The sequence below is a fragment of the Podarcis erhardii genome (assembly GCF_964252035.2).
Source record: "Podarcis erhardii genome assembly, chromosome: 11".
Taxonomy (NCBI): domain Eukaryota; kingdom Metazoa; phylum Chordata; class Lepidosauria; order Squamata; family Lacertidae; genus Podarcis; species Podarcis erhardii.
Window position 1 is genome coordinate 37456353 of NC_138501.1, and position 14990 is coordinate 37471342.

At 44.2% G+C, this 14990-nt stretch overlaps 1 protein-coding gene across 1 annotated transcript; it reads right to left on the reverse strand.

The window, feature by feature from the left end:
• Positions 1 to 2322: 2322 nt before the first annotated feature.
• LOC309352828 (granzyme A-like) lies at positions 2323 to 8638 on the reverse strand. Its single transcript, XM_081881687.1, has 5 exons — positions 8490 to 8638; positions 7122 to 7257; positions 6526 to 6667; positions 4248 to 4511; positions 2323 to 2571 (listed from the first exon to the last, which is right to left on the reverse strand). The coding sequence occupies exons 1-5, from the start codon at positions 8548 to 8550 to the stop codon at positions 2410 to 2412; spliced, it is 765 nt and encodes a 254-aa protein (XP_081737813.1). The 5' UTR covers positions 8551 to 8638; the 3' UTR covers positions 2323 to 2409.
• Positions 8639 to 14990: the final 6352 nt, after the last annotated feature.

A 14990-nucleotide genomic window follows, 5' to 3' on the forward strand; every position in this document is an offset into this window, starting at 1 on the left:
GGAGGAAAGATGAGTCAGACTGAGCAACTAAGATTAATGAGAGCAGGCAGAACGCCATGCTCTGGATGTGTCTTTCTTTTAAATAAACTTGTATAAAACTGACGGAGAGCCTTCATTGCTTATCAGGCTGCTCACCTGCCAAAGATCAAAGGATCAGCCAGAACATAAGGCCGATGGAGCAGTGAGACAATTAGACCTCCACTAGAACTCTAGGGTGGCAAGCTATGCCTTGCCAAAAAAAAAGTATCATCCCCCAAAAGACAACAACATATGGCAACAGTTTGCCCACATGCTGATTTTTATGTATAGAATAGATGAAACTTTAGAAATTATTACTATAATTTAAATGGGGCTCACTGTGGGCATGCTATTTCCAGGCCTCACCCGCTCTGCAATCTTATGGCACTTTCAACCAGACATGGAGACGACAATCCTCCAAATGGAGGGTGGCCCTCTGTGAAGTATGACACCTGGCCCACAACCCTGCTAGATGTCTGTGGCCTGGTTCACACACGCAGCTCAGCAAGGGTGCACCCTGAGGTGGTAGGCAAAGTGGGCTGTGTCATTTCAAAATGCTGTTTCTGAATGCTCTTCCTCTGCAAGTAAACCCACAAGCACATTATGAAAGATTCTTGTCAAATCTGCTCCCTGCTTCTCTGCTTGTAGAGTATTGATCGTATCAGAGGCACCAGCTTTCAAGGGCAATGGGAGGGGGCAAGGTTGTGCATGTGACGTCAGAATGTTGGGAGGAGCTGGGGGCTGAGTCAAACACAGTGGCCGCATGGCTTCAATGGCTGGCAGCTCTTCCTCCGACTCCTCTTGGGGCCGCCTGAAATGATTCGTTGCAGTCTAGTACCTCAGAATTCTGCCGCTGCATCCCCACCTCATTCTGCTGCATGTGAATTTCATATCCTTCAAATTTTCTTAATTGAGAGATGGTCCTAGTACATAACGGGCAAGGATGAATGGCATGCTGGCATCTGATCTGTCTCGAGAGAATGGAGTGTGCCTCTGGGAGGGAACTTGAACCGCTGTGTTAGCAGCACCTAAGTGACCAGGTTGCAAGTCTGGGCAGTGTGTATGGAGGTCCTGGGCTGCCCAAATTCCAAGGGGCCCTCTTGGCCTTGCTGATGTGGTCCAAAGGAAACCAGAGCAATACAAATGGGACCAGCTTGGCTGCAGGAGTTGCCAGAATGAGGCATATAAGGTGCTATCCAACAGTCTTAGGGATGCTGGATTTGTGTAGGGCTTACTCCTTAGCCCACTGGTTTTCAACCAGTGTACCAATGCCCTCAGGGTACCCTGAGGTGCCCTGAATGATGGTCAGGGGTGCCGCAGGCAACACTGGCCTCTGTCCCTCTTTCCTTCCCTCCCTCCTTTGATACTCTCTCACATCTCTGCCTCCCAAAGGCTTGCATAGCTGTTTGTTGCAGCAGCCCTGTCTACAAGCTCCCTGGGCGAATGGTGCCTCGGGGGCTGGCCAGGGGGCGCTGGTTGCCAGGAGCTGAGGTGGCCTCGGAGTAAGCAAGCAAGCGGGCGAGGGAGCCCAGCCACCAGTCCGCCAGCCCTTGCTGTCGGGAATGGACAGACTCCCATACCCCTGTGGGGCAGTGGGAAGAGGAACCTCCCTTTGGGGCAGGGGGGGCAGCTCAGATACCAGGTGGCGGCGGCAGCGGCTGCCCGGAGGACTACCAAGGAGAGGGGAGAGGAGAGGAGAGGAAACACTCCACAAGGGAGGGTGTTCGAAAAAGGGTGAGGGGCTGCCAGCTCTGCAGGCAAGGGGTGACATAACTGGGTTCCTGAGCCCCACAGGGGTGCTGCAGGGAGTAGTTGGTCAAGGAAGCCGTGGACTCAAAAAGGTTGAAAACCTCCACCTTAGCATTTTCTTTTCCTGAAAATATCCTGCAAGGCAGTGCAGGCTTAGGACCAGAGTTTTCCTTCTCCTAGATGGGCTACCTGCCCAGGCGGACAAGCCCCACCTGCCCCTCACTTTCCTCTAGACCTCTAGACCACTATAGGTCTTGTCCGTTCAATCTGCCAGAGCCTGTGTTTGCATGCAGGGAAAGTCATAGCTCAACGAGGGTTTGAGACCCATTGGCTACCCTCACCTGGTTTAGCCAGCCAGTTGAAGCCGTTCCTGGGGTCTGGCCACTGTCGCATGCTGAGAGCTTCTAGGAGGTGCAGGTGAGTGTTGAGTGCAGGGAGGGGGACCAAAGGTGGACAAACTATCCAAAAGCAGCACAACATGTCCCCCACCAGAGATACTACCTGGTGTATGAATGACATGAACGACATACCCATGAAGTAAAGCAGCTAGCAAGGTTTTTTGTTGTTGTTGTTTACATTTGATTTTATTAAAGGCAGATCAACAAGTATCTGGAGAGAGAATCACAAAATCAAACCAACCATCTATAGGTTGCCTCCAATTGTCTTTTGTATCCAGGAGATATGCTTCTTTGTGAGAAGAGTATAGACGCCAGGTTGACGTTTATCACCACATGCTGATTTCCCACCAAAGGATACAATGGCTTTTTGTTCCCCATTACACATCAAAGGACCACCCGAGTCACCCTGGTGGGAAAAAGAAGAGAGAGCCTTGACAAGACTATTCCTTGTTGCGGATTCATATCTTTCCTTGCTCACACTCTCAAAATGATAGTAAAAGGAGAGTTTTGACAAATTAAACACCTGCATTTCATGATTTCCCTACAGGACAGTCCTTCAACTGTTCTCCCACTATACAGTGCTACCTCGGGTTAAGTACTTAATTCGTTCCGGAGGTCTGTTCTTAACCTGAAACTGTTCTTAACCTGAAGCACCACTTTAGCTAATGGGGCCTCCTGCTGCCGCTGTGCTGCCGGAGCACAATTTCTGTTCTTATTCTGAAGCAAAGTTCTTAACCTGAAGCACTATTTCTGGGTTAGCAGAGTCTGTAACCTGCTTGCTCCGTTCACCAAGTCCCCTACCTTCCCCCATATTAACCCCCTTTCCACCCCAGCTTGCTTTTCACCCCCCCAACCCCATTTCTGAAACCACTTCTCTCTTTTATTCCACAGTCTGACTTTGCAACCCTATTTTCACCTTTGCCCCAAGTCCACACTTCCTCCCTGCTCTTTTTCAGCAACCCTCCTGCACATAAGTCACTCCCTAACCCTGGCAACCTCCTGCATCTTCCTCCTCCCACACCTTACCAACTACTAAGCAGACTTGTGTGTTTATTTGTGTGTGATGGTAGCTAATCAGGTGCCCATCATAGCTGTACAAAATCAAGGTCTGATTAGGCATTGGCTTTTCTTTAGTTTATGCTGAAACTCTGCAGAAACATCTTTCTCAGACCTTGCCCAGGCCTGTTGTTTTTAAGGGCAGGAAAGGCACTACAAAATAATTGCTGTTTCTCTCTAAACTGCTGTTTCCACTCTAATCTTCATTGGGCTATTTTAATAATAATAATAATAATAATAATAATAATAATAATAATAATAATAATAATAATAATTTATCATTTATACCCCGCTCATCTGGCTGAGTCTCCCCAGCCACTCTGGGCGGCTCCCAATCAAATGTTAAGAACAATACAGCATTAAATATTAAAAACTTCCCTAAACAGGGCTGCCTTCAGATGTCTTTTAAAGATAGGATAGCTGCTTATTTCCTTCACATCTGAAGGGAGTGTGTTCCACAGGGTGGGCGCCACTACCGAGAAGGCCCTCTGTCTGGTTCCCTGTAACCTCACTTCTCGCAATGAGGGAACCACCAGAAGGCCCTTGGCGCTGGATCTCAGTGTCCGGGCAGAACGATGGGGGTGGAGATGCTCCTTCAGGTATACAGGACCAAGGCCGTTTAAGGCTTTAAAGGTCAGCACCAGCACTTTGAATTGTGCTTGGAAACGTACTGGGAGCCAATGCAGATCTCTCAGGACCAGCGGCTGCTTCCAGTCACCAGTCTAGCTGCCACATTCTGGATTAATTGCAGTTTCTGGGTCACCTTCAAAGGTGCCCCATGTAGAGTGCATTGCAGTAGTCCAAGCGGGAGATAACCAGAGCATGCACCACTCTGGCGAGACAGTCATTTAATTCCCAGCTGGGGGAATTTCACCAAGGAAACACTGTATTTAAAAGTCTTGAGTAAACAGAGCTACTGTAAACAGAGCTAATTATTCCTCCTTATGTGTATCACACTACTGAACAAGGTGTCAGTCACAAGAGAGTTCATATTTGAGGACAGAAATGGTAAATAAAGAAGCTTACCACACACGCATCCTTTCCTCCCTTCTTGTCTCCAGCGCACACCATATACATTGTCACAACAGGACGATCATAGCCATCATTGCATTTTTTTCTGTCAATGACGGTGACGTCAACTTCACGCAGGGTATCAGATGGCTTCTTCTGTCTGTTTTGAGTAATTCCCCATCCAGCTACTTGACACTTGGTTCCTGCCTTGAGATCATCGCCCTTTTTGGTAAGCTTAATGGTTCTCACATCTTTGTTAATCTTTGCTGTTCCATTAAGCTTAAAAGAGATGGAAGAGAGAGTGGGGTGTGGGTGTGTGTAGGGAAAACCAACACTTATTATTAGCAGGCAGTGTGGTGTAGTGGTTAGTGTGTCAGATTAAGACAAGGGAGAGCCAGGTTTGAAGTTCCATTCAGCCATGAAACTCTTTGCTGGGTCAGTCAGGCAAACCTACCTCACTAACAAAACTGCTAAAAAATGTGCTGATCTTCAATTTGAAACATTCCACACAACCGTATTTTGTGAGTAACAGTGGGTTAAATAAGTTAAAGTAACAAAGAACACCAACCAGACTTCACTTTTGAAATAACCAAGCAGCCCATGATAAACTCAGGATGCTATCAGCAATTCAGTGCATCATATAGGTAGCTCTGAAGGGATGTGGGTGGCGCTGTGGGTTAAACCACAGAGCCTAGGACTTGCCGATCAGAAGGTCGGCGGTTCAAATCCCCGCAACGGGGTGAGCTCCCGTTGCTCTGTCCCTGCTCCTGCCAACCTAGCAGTTCGAAAGCACTTGAGCGGGAAGGTAAACGGCGTTTCCGTGTGCTGCTCTGGTTCGCCAGAAGCGGCTTAGTCATGCTGGCCACATGACCCGGAAGCTGTACGCCGGCTCCCTCGGCCAATAAAGCGAGATGAGCACCGCAACCCCAGAGTCGGCCACGACTGGACCTAATGGTCAGGGGTCCCTTTACCTTTACCTTTATCGGTAGCTCAGTTTACACCAGGTAATGTAAGGGAGAGTGGGGGGAAATCTTCAGGGTCCTCCTAAAAATACTGATTCCACTAACTCTCTAGTCAGCAGCTAATTTTATGGGGCCCTCCTCAAAATCACTTTGAGTAAGAAAATGGACCAACCCCAATTCCAATGAACTGCTTGCTAATCTGGGTGTGGACAACTTGGTCCTCCAGATGTTGCTGAACTACAACTTCCATCATTCCTTGCCTTTGGCCAGGCTTTCTAGGGCTGATGGGAGTTATAGTTCAGCAATATCTGGAGGTTTAGAGGTTTCCCACTATAATAATAAGTCACTATACCAGGTGCACTCCATGGTCTCTTGTGACAGACAGATGCCAACAACACCACCTTGTATATGCCTCACTCTCTTGTGCAATTGGAGAATGGATTAATGTTCTTTACTGGAGGGAGATATGGCCCCTCCTGGCCTCCTGTTACTGAATCCTACCATAACCCCCTCTGGATGCTGCCAGATCTCCCCTTACAGCCACCCCCTGCTAATTGGATCTGAGGGAATTAGTCATGCTCTACTCCCATTAAAATCAGTGTGGCAGATTAGCCAGAAAACCTCCCTAGATTCTGCCTCCTGGGCATGTAAATAGATCTTAGCAGGCCTAGCAGCTTACCCTCTCCCCATCTCTCTGAACATCCAGGCTTATCGTTGGGAGGGGGAGCATTTCCTATCACCCAGACAATGGCACTGTTGTGCTCAATCTTTATGATTCCTTTTCTCTACCATACGTCTTTAACTTCACTCCACCAGTGTTACCCCGTTGCCAAGGCAACCGGCATATCACTATCATAGAATTTCATAGAACTGGAAGGACGTTTAGTCCAACCCTGGCTCAGTTCAGAGATCATGCTTGGCCAAGTGTGCGCCTCTTGCAGCAGCTGTGAGGAGTCCACCTATCATGATGTTATCAGTGGGTGTCACTGTCAGCAAACTCCCAAAACTCCTCAGGGAAAAGGAGAAGAAGAGTAGAAGAAGAGTTTGGATTTGATATCCCGCTTTATCACTCCCTTTAAGGAGTCTCAAAGCGGCTAACATTCTCCTTTTCCCTTCCTCCCCCACAACAAACACTCTGTGAGGTGAGTGGGGCTGAGAGACTTCAAAGAAGTGTGACTAGCCCAAGGTCACCCAGCAGCTGCATGTGAAGGAGCGGAGACGCGAACCCGCTTCACCAGATTACGAGTCTACTGCTCTTAACCACTACACCACACTGGACACAACATGGTTGCTTCCCTTAGCACCTATATTAGAAGTATGTGGAGATATACCTGCAGAAGCATAAGGTCATGTTCTTTTGTCGTCTCATCATAGCATGGGTGAGTAATTTGTCTAGCAACCCTAAATATCTGCTGGGTATCCTCATGTGTAGCAAATGAATGAGCTCCAAGAACAACTGTGGGACTTTTCTCCCTAAGAAGATAAAGAATATGGATAAGTTAAAGGATGTCCAAAGTTCTCTAGCCTATGTCAGTTTCACATATGTTCATTTACAAATCCATTCCCTTTCTGCATCAATCTGCATTTTTATTAAAAACCACACAAAATTTTACCTTTTTGAACTTACTTTGCACAAAATAAACAATTTAATGCACTCTACCCCAATCTGCTCCCCAATGTATTTTATTCTGAAATATGCATTTTTATACACATTTTAACCTTCAATATTCATTTTTATATGCATTTTCCTAGGGTTTTTTTTGAGCCAAGAACTATATTGCAAGATTTAGAGATATGTGCAACACCCAAAGGATAGCTGTGCTCTGATATTAAGCTGGTAATTGCAAATCTGATAGCATCCCTACATGGGCAGTATTAAGTTTGTGAACCACCACCACCAAAAACAGAAACATTTCTTGAAACTTACAGACAGTGGGCTGCTGTTAACACCCAGTTGGGTTTGATCAACGTTCCTCCACAGATCTGGCTTCCCTTGATTAAGGCCATATAAGGTCTTGAGTGTGGTTTCGATTCTTTCCCTCCAATTATATCTGCACATCGATCTGAGAAAGGGGTGGTAGTGTTAGTCATGCTAATAATCACAATGGGTGGCATACACTACCGTAATAATAATAATAGAAGAAAAAATAATAGAGGAAAATGAGTAATGAAGGAAAAGAATGTAATTCACTCCAGGAAGCCTGTGTAACTGATGGCCCATCAAACTGAAAAGTGCTCCCTGGCCATGTTATTCTGGTGGCCCAACCAGGTGATTGACAACCTGCCTCCTGTTTCTGCAATTCCAGGCAGTATTAAAACAGGCTTAGCATGCCTTTGGTGAGCTGACCTCCTGCAAAAGGATGAAGACAGGTGCATACAGAGAGGCAGAGATTACTGGGTGCTCGCTTTGTGCTCAGCAGAAGCTGAGGGTGGTGCCAATTGTTAGATCAGGGGTGGCAAGTCTCAGGCCCAGGGGGTCAAGCTCAGCCCTCCAAATCTGGCCATTTGGACTCTCCCGAAGCCAGACCACCTACTCACTATACTGTGCCTTTATGATCATAGTGTGATCAGAGGCAGTAATACGAGCTGACCGAGATAGATCAGTTGGTAGAGTAGAAGGCTCTTAATCTCAGGGTTGTGGGTTCAAGCCCCACCTGATGGGGAAAGATTCCTGCATTGCAGGGGGGTTGGACTAGATGACCCCTGTGGTCCCTTCTAACTCTACAATTCTACAGTTCTGTGATTCTAAATACTAGCTGCTGGGGATGGAGAAGGTGCTGCCCTTCTGTTTACCCTTCTGATCAGAGACACAATACAGTGGGAGCTGAAGCCATTTACATAGCCATCACACATGAGGCATTTGACAGAGCAGCAATGCTCTCAGAGGGAAGGATAGCATTTCCCCAGCAGTAAATGCTGCCAGATGAGGTCTGTGATATAGCTCAGCCAAAAATGTACAGTATCAGGCTCATCTTTCAACTTCAAGTGGACCAAACTGGTGTGCAGGTTCCCTTACTTTGTAAATACTGAAAGGAGCACACATGTTGTAAATCAATTGCCAGTTGCTTTAAATGGTTTTAATATTGCATTTTTAAATTGTTGCAACCCATCCTGGGACCTGATGATGAAGGGTGTGCAAGAAATCCAACTAATATATTTTAAGCTATTGAATAAATGATTGAACAAAAACAAGATTGCTTTGCTTAACCACTTGATTGCATTACATTGCAATCTCTCTCTCTCTCTCTCTCTCTCTCTCTCTCTCTCTCTCTCTCTCATATAATGGGACACTTACCTCTTGGAATCCTGAAGAGAAAAATGGCACTGAAGAACCACAACTCAAAGAAAACACCCATCGTTGCTGCTTTGTGTTCCCCCACATCAAAGTATCTGGTATATTATATACACAGTGAGGTTTTCTTCTTCTTTCTCTTTATAGATGTTCATTTAGAAACTGAAACACCCACAATGTGACCTCAGAAACGTGTCGGTCATTTCCAGGCAAGAAAGGTTTGTGTCATTTAATGAAACAACATGACCAATGAATTGGGGAGGGATTGAGAGACAGACTTACACTGTGTTCTCAGGAGTGCTTTACTGATATTTCCTATCATACCTGAGGTTGCTGTGTAAAACTGGGTGACGACTATTGAACCTAGTGGAATGTTTTGGGTAGGCAATTGCTTCCTGCTGAGTCAAAAGAAGGTTTGAGAGAGAACGGACTTCCACAGACTTCTTCTGTGGAAAGGAGCTTATAACCTATAATATTACTGTCATAAATGAGTAGATGATAATGTTAGTTCCATATTTGTGAGAAATTGACCTTTTATTGTGGAAGCATCTGACCTCTGGAACTCCCTGCTTATTGATATGAGAAAGGCACCTTAGTATTTTTGACACCTACTAGAAAACTTTTTCATTTTTCATTTATTTTTTTGTAGGCAAGCCTATCCAGACACATAATTTTATTACATATATTTTCTTTTAAGATCTGTTGACGGGGTGAGCTCTGGTTGCTCGGTCCCTGCTCCTGCCAACCTAGCAGTTTGAAAGTCTGTCAAGTGCAAGTAGATAAATAGGTACCACTCCAGCGGGAAGATAAACAGTATTTCCGTGTGCTGCTCTGGTTCACCAGAAGCGGCTTAGTCATGCTGGCCACATGACCTGGAAGCTGTCTGCAGACAACCGCCGGCTCCCTAGGCCTACAGAGCAAGAGGAGTGCCGCAACCCCACAGTCATCCGCGACTGGACCTAATGGTCAGGGGTCCCTTTACCTTTACTATCCAGACATGTAGTTTTATTACATATATTTGCTTTTAAGATCTGTCAATTTGATCTATATTTTGATACAGTAATGTATCTACTGTTTTTAAAGCTTTATTGCTGTTCATTTTAAACATTTGATACCATTTGATATTGCAGGTAAAGATCTGACCTATTGGACCAATGAGGCTTCCCACCCCCATATATGGCTTGCTTCTTTCTCAGTGTCCTTAGTGTGTGTGTGGGGGGGGGGTCAGGTAAACCTCCGCCCATATCTAAAGGATGCATGAGGCAACATGGGCTACTCAGGCAGGACCTGCCACTCATATCTCTGCCAGTGAAAAAAAGACAGTCATGGAACCAAGAAATTACACAAAACAAAAGAATTGCCGTGAAAATCCCTGAAACGAGAAGTAATCGACTATAGAATTAAATTAAATAACAAAAATAAAAAAAATTAAGGAAAAATTAACCTGGAATTAACAAAGACTTAAAGAGATGCCGGCTACAAAACTCGTTTTACTGAACTAATCAGTTTCCTCCGAAGGAAATAAAGAAATTATAAACCTTAAATGATTTTAAGTGATATCAAACAAACCCAAGAGCAGGGCTGAAACGCTTCCTTGAGTTTACAAAAAAGGTATAAGAGCCTCAGTGACAAGTTTTAAACATAGCCTTATTTAAGAGAACATTATAAACCTTAAATGATTTAAAATGATTTCCAGCAAACTCAAGAGCAGGGCTGAAACGCTTCTCTGAGTTTACAAAAAAGGTATGAAAACCTCAATGACAAGTTTTAAACATAGCCCTATTTAAGAGAATCAAGCGGTAGTAACAAGAAATTGAGGACTCGGTTGTAAAAACTCTAGTATTGCTTTTACAAAACGGTTTTAAGAAAAACTTACAAAGGAATACGAGATACCGGTAAGTTGTTTAGGTTTCAAACAAACTCAAAAACAGGGCAGAAACTCAAAAACAGGGATGAAGCGCTCCTGACCGCTGATGTTAAAGACTCATATCTCTGCCGGCTGCACATTTGGCAGGATTGAGAAGGGACTCTGTGCAGATCTCAGCACAAATGCATAAACTCCTTCCACACAAAGATTTGTGTGCTATTTGATTCATCCACATGAAACTAAATGCCTTTGAAACACTATAGGCACCATGTGCCAATGTGCCAAAGAGGCAGCAGCAACTGAGATGGTGGAGAAAGATGCTCCTCAGAGCCTTCTGTGAAGTTTACCTTTTCCCCACAGAAGTCCTAATATTTTTTATGTCCACCAGAGGGCTCTCAAACTCACATATACTATATATTACCTTTAGTAATTTGTCTCTGGATGAATGATTTGTTTCACCCTGCTAAAAAGCTTTGGTTTGCATAGGAACTGAACATAAAATACAATATGGGGGGGGGTAGTCAGAAGGGCTTCTCTATATGATTGCAGTGTATAATAGGGTTGCCATATTTTTAAAGGGGGAAAGTTGTTGAGGGGTTTGTGGGGTCTTTTTGCAAAGTTGTTCAGCTTTTTGAGGTATTTTAAAGAGAATTAGCCAAAATATAGATTTCCGACATGGACTGTGGTATGTCCAGATTTCCCCCAGACATTTCAGCGACTTTCACCAAGACACTGTTTCTATGTCTATCCATATTGTCCATAGTATTTGTTACATTACAAGTGAGATTAAAATCCTGCTAATGTTTTCATCTGCTTACAGTAGTCTCCTAAATAAATTATAAACTTTTCCCATTCTTTCTTGAATTTCTTGTCTTCTTGGTCTCTGAATCTTCCAGTCAGTTTTGCCATTTTAGCGTAGTCTAACCGCTTAGTTTGCCATTCCTCTCTGGTAGGGACTCTTTCTTCTTTCCATCTCTGGGCTAGTAGCATCCCTAAGAAGCACCATTTCACCACCACTGTATGAAATTAAATTGGGCTGGTTGTTGGTAATTTATTGATAAACAGTTGTTTATTAATGTTGATATGTGATATGACGTGGGTGGCGCTGTGGGTTAAACCTCTGAGCCTAGGACTTGCCGATCAGAAGGTCAGCGGTTCGAATCCCCGCGACGGGGTGAGCTCCCGTTTCTTGGTCCCTGCTCCTGCCAACCTAGCAGTTTAAAAGCACGTCAAAGTGCAAGTAGATAAATAGGTACCGCTCTGACGGGAAGGTAAACGGCATTTCCGTGCGCTGCTCTGGTTCTCCAGAAGTGGCTTAGTCATGCTGGCCACATGACCCGGAAGCTGTATGCCAGCTCCCGCGGCCAATAAAGCGAGATGAGCACCGCAACCCCAGAGTCGGTCACAACTGGACCTAACGGTCAGGGGTCCCTTTACCTTTACCTATGTGCATTAACCAGGATAGTTTGCATGATTTAGCTGCCTTCTTGTTTCATTGCAGATTATTTTGTAATGCTGAGTACTATCTGTATGATATGTCCTCGCATAATGATAAATATGAATGTGACAAAGGAAATTTATCCATTGCCTTGGCTGAAAATGCTGCAGAGCGCTACTTAAATCCCATTAATTCCAGTGGGATTTCAGCAGCCTAATTGTGGTCAGGACTAAAGTCCTTTTAAATAAGCTTCTAATGACTTTACCATTTACAAGGGAAATATGGGAATCAGCAGAGAGACAAGCTGGCATTAAATGTACACACGATATCCTGCACTTTATGAACAGGATGGTAATGAAATTCTCTTTGTCACTGCATGAAGCCCATTTCATTCCATGCAGGATTTGTTTCCCTTTCTTTGTTGTTGTTGACAGCAAGTCACATCTGGCTCTCAACAGACAATGTAGACATGGCCACAAATGTTGTTTCCTGGAAGAGTGGTGTTTTGAGAATGGAACCTGTCCACTGCTGATGGGATAAATCTTTGGTTTATCTTCCAAGCAAACGTCATTTATCCATGTAAAAGTGCCGTCAAAGGGTGCTTCCTCTTTAATGACATGATCTGAGGGTAGTAAGAGATGTTTACAGAGCAGAGCTGCAAGAACAAATGTTGCTGGGTTTTTAGATTATTTTATTCAGATTTACCCACGGGATTTTAAGAGGCAGTTGCAAAGGTATTTTAACAGGCCAGAAAACAGAGAGAAATTAAACAATAGCATACATACTATGTTTCTTTTTTTTAAAAAATTAATTTTTAACTTAAAAAATTATTGGTTTTCCGTACTGTATTTCTATTTAAATTATATGAATGATTTGCAAATTTGTCTCTGTATGTATAAATTGACACATGCAAATTTTATGCAAGTCTGGGTTCTCTTTTGCCCCCCTTTTAATGTATTAATTGCATTCTGCTTCCCACCTTTTACCACCCAATGAGTTCAAGGTGGTGTGCATGTTCTCCCCTCCCACAACAACCCTGAGAGGTAGATTAAGCAGAGAGACTGGCCCAAGGTCACCCAGTGAGCTTCAGGGTTTAGTGGGGATTGGAGTGTTGGTGTGCTGGATCGTAGTCCAACATTCTGGCCCTCCTACTGCTATGTGTCTTCCAGTTGTTTGTTTGCTTTCTAACAGGCAGAGCCCAGGCTCCAGGCCTTCTCTGATGCTCACCACAAAGAAGCTGCAAAATTGATCCCATGCCCTCACCCCGGGCTCTGACTATAGGCCAGAAGGCAGTTGCAAACCTCAGAATACACCAAGTTGGCTGTGGAAGGTACAGCGTACGAAACAATTCCTGCCACTCCCCAGAGGAGGAAGAGAGTGGTGGTGATAGGTGACTCCCTTCTGAGGGGGACAGAGGCAGCAATGTGTGGTGGTAACAGGATGTCCCGGGAGGTGTGCTGTCTCCCAGGTGAAGAGAGTCATGATGTGACGGAGAAATTGCCAAGCTGACCACAACCTCCTCCTTCTGACTCATGTGGGTACAAATGATACCGTCAGACACAGCCTTCGATGTATAGCAGTGGCCTATGACAAATCCCAGCTGTATTCAATGGCGCTTAGTTCCAGGAATTGGACTGTTATAGCATAAAGACTGTTATAGCATAAATCTTCTATTTCTGCGGTCAGAGGCAACATGTCTCTTAATGTCAGTTCCTGGAAACTGCAGGTGGGGAAGGTTCTGTTGCATTCGGCTTGTGGACTTCTCACTGGTCAGCTGCTGTGAGTGCAGAATACTGGACTTTAGCTAGGCTCTTCTTATGCAATTCGATGCACGTCAACCTGGGAACAAATCCCATTGAGCACAGTGGGACTTAAATATGAACAAACATTTATAGGACTGCCGGAGATCAACAGCATAAGAAAAAAGCTTGGGCTCTTCAAAAATTGCAACTGTTTTACCAAGCAGTGAAGCATCTTCGAATACATCTTTTCCTCTCTTTCTAATGTCTCATTGTAAGTTATAGAGGTCAAGAAAACATAGCAGTGCAATCCTTTATGTTATGAGCTTGGTTTGGAAACTCCATAGAGCTTGGGTAGATGAACTCTGGGGTTGCACAACTTATTTCCTGCCCCTGCCCTTTGAGCCTTAAAATGTCCTCCTTTGGGGATGTTGTCTTAGGTCTGTGTGAGCAGGAATTCTGTGCCCAGATTTTTAGCCAGTTTAATGCAGTACAACTAAAGACAATTAAATACTTGTAGGGAAAGTGAGTTTTGCTTTCTCAAGTTGCCTCAAAACCATGACAATGGTGACTCATTTCGAATCAAACAGAGGCTAGTTTGCCCATCGCTATTCCAAATGTGTATCTAGATGGAAGATGATACTTAGAGGAAGAATGTGTGGGAAGGTTATATAACATGAAGCCATTATTATTCCACACTTTCCAGTGCATTTTCAAATCATTTTCCTTACCACAAAACCTCTTATGCTTCTTTTTTTGGGGGGAAGTGGGTTTGTTGCGCAAGACCCCCAAATCCACTTTCCCTGTGCAACTTGAATTTGACAGTGTATAATTGAATCCTGCCCGCAAAACAGCAACACTCTGGAAGCGGGCTTAAAAGTAACTTTAAAAATACGATAGTATTCTGATTCAAGCCTTTGAACCTTGCTGGGATTTTTGACTTCTGAAATATCTACATCCCCTCACAAACCCTACGAAAAAAACAAACCTTGAAATGGTACTGCCGTGGTCAAGAAAGCATCTAAATGCCCAAACCTTTCTTTTCCTCTTGCATCTATTTTTACCAAATAATCTTGAGCCGCAGTGTCACATGAAACAAAGCACAATTAATAACTCTTTTTAAAAGTCACAACAAGAGAAATAATACCAAAGGAGGGAATTGGGTGTTGTTGTTTTTTAGTCTTCTGTTCCTGGAATCTTCTTCTGGAATTCACAGAGTAGCTTTCCTTACTCTTGTTTCTTATACGTAGTATATTGTGCTTACAGCTTTGTACAAAAGAAGTGACAGGAAGGCTCAGCGAGGTCTGGAGTGTGAAGAATGGTTTCTTCAAATGCACCTAAGTTTAGAAATCAACTAATATAGTTTTCAGATGTCCAAATGGCTATTATACATTATAACACACAGTGAAAATATTAAATATATACTGTTTAATAAACAATAAATAAATAATTGATGTATG

Excerpts from the sequence above, each read along its gene's own strand:
- LOC309352828 (XM_081881687.1), bottom strand. The coding sequence starts at position 8,550 with ATGGGTGTTTTCTTTGAGTTGTGGTTCTTCAGTGCCATTTTTCTCTTC. Across the intron at positions 4,512-6,525 it reads ATGACCTTATGCTTCTGCAG|CTTAATGGAACAGCAAAGAT; the intron begins GTATATCTCCAC and ends ATCTCTTTTAAG. Across the intron at positions 2,572-4,247 it reads GAGGAAAGGATGCGTGTGTG|GGTGACTCGGGTGGTCCTTT; the intron begins GTAAGCTTCTTT and ends TTTTCCCACCAG.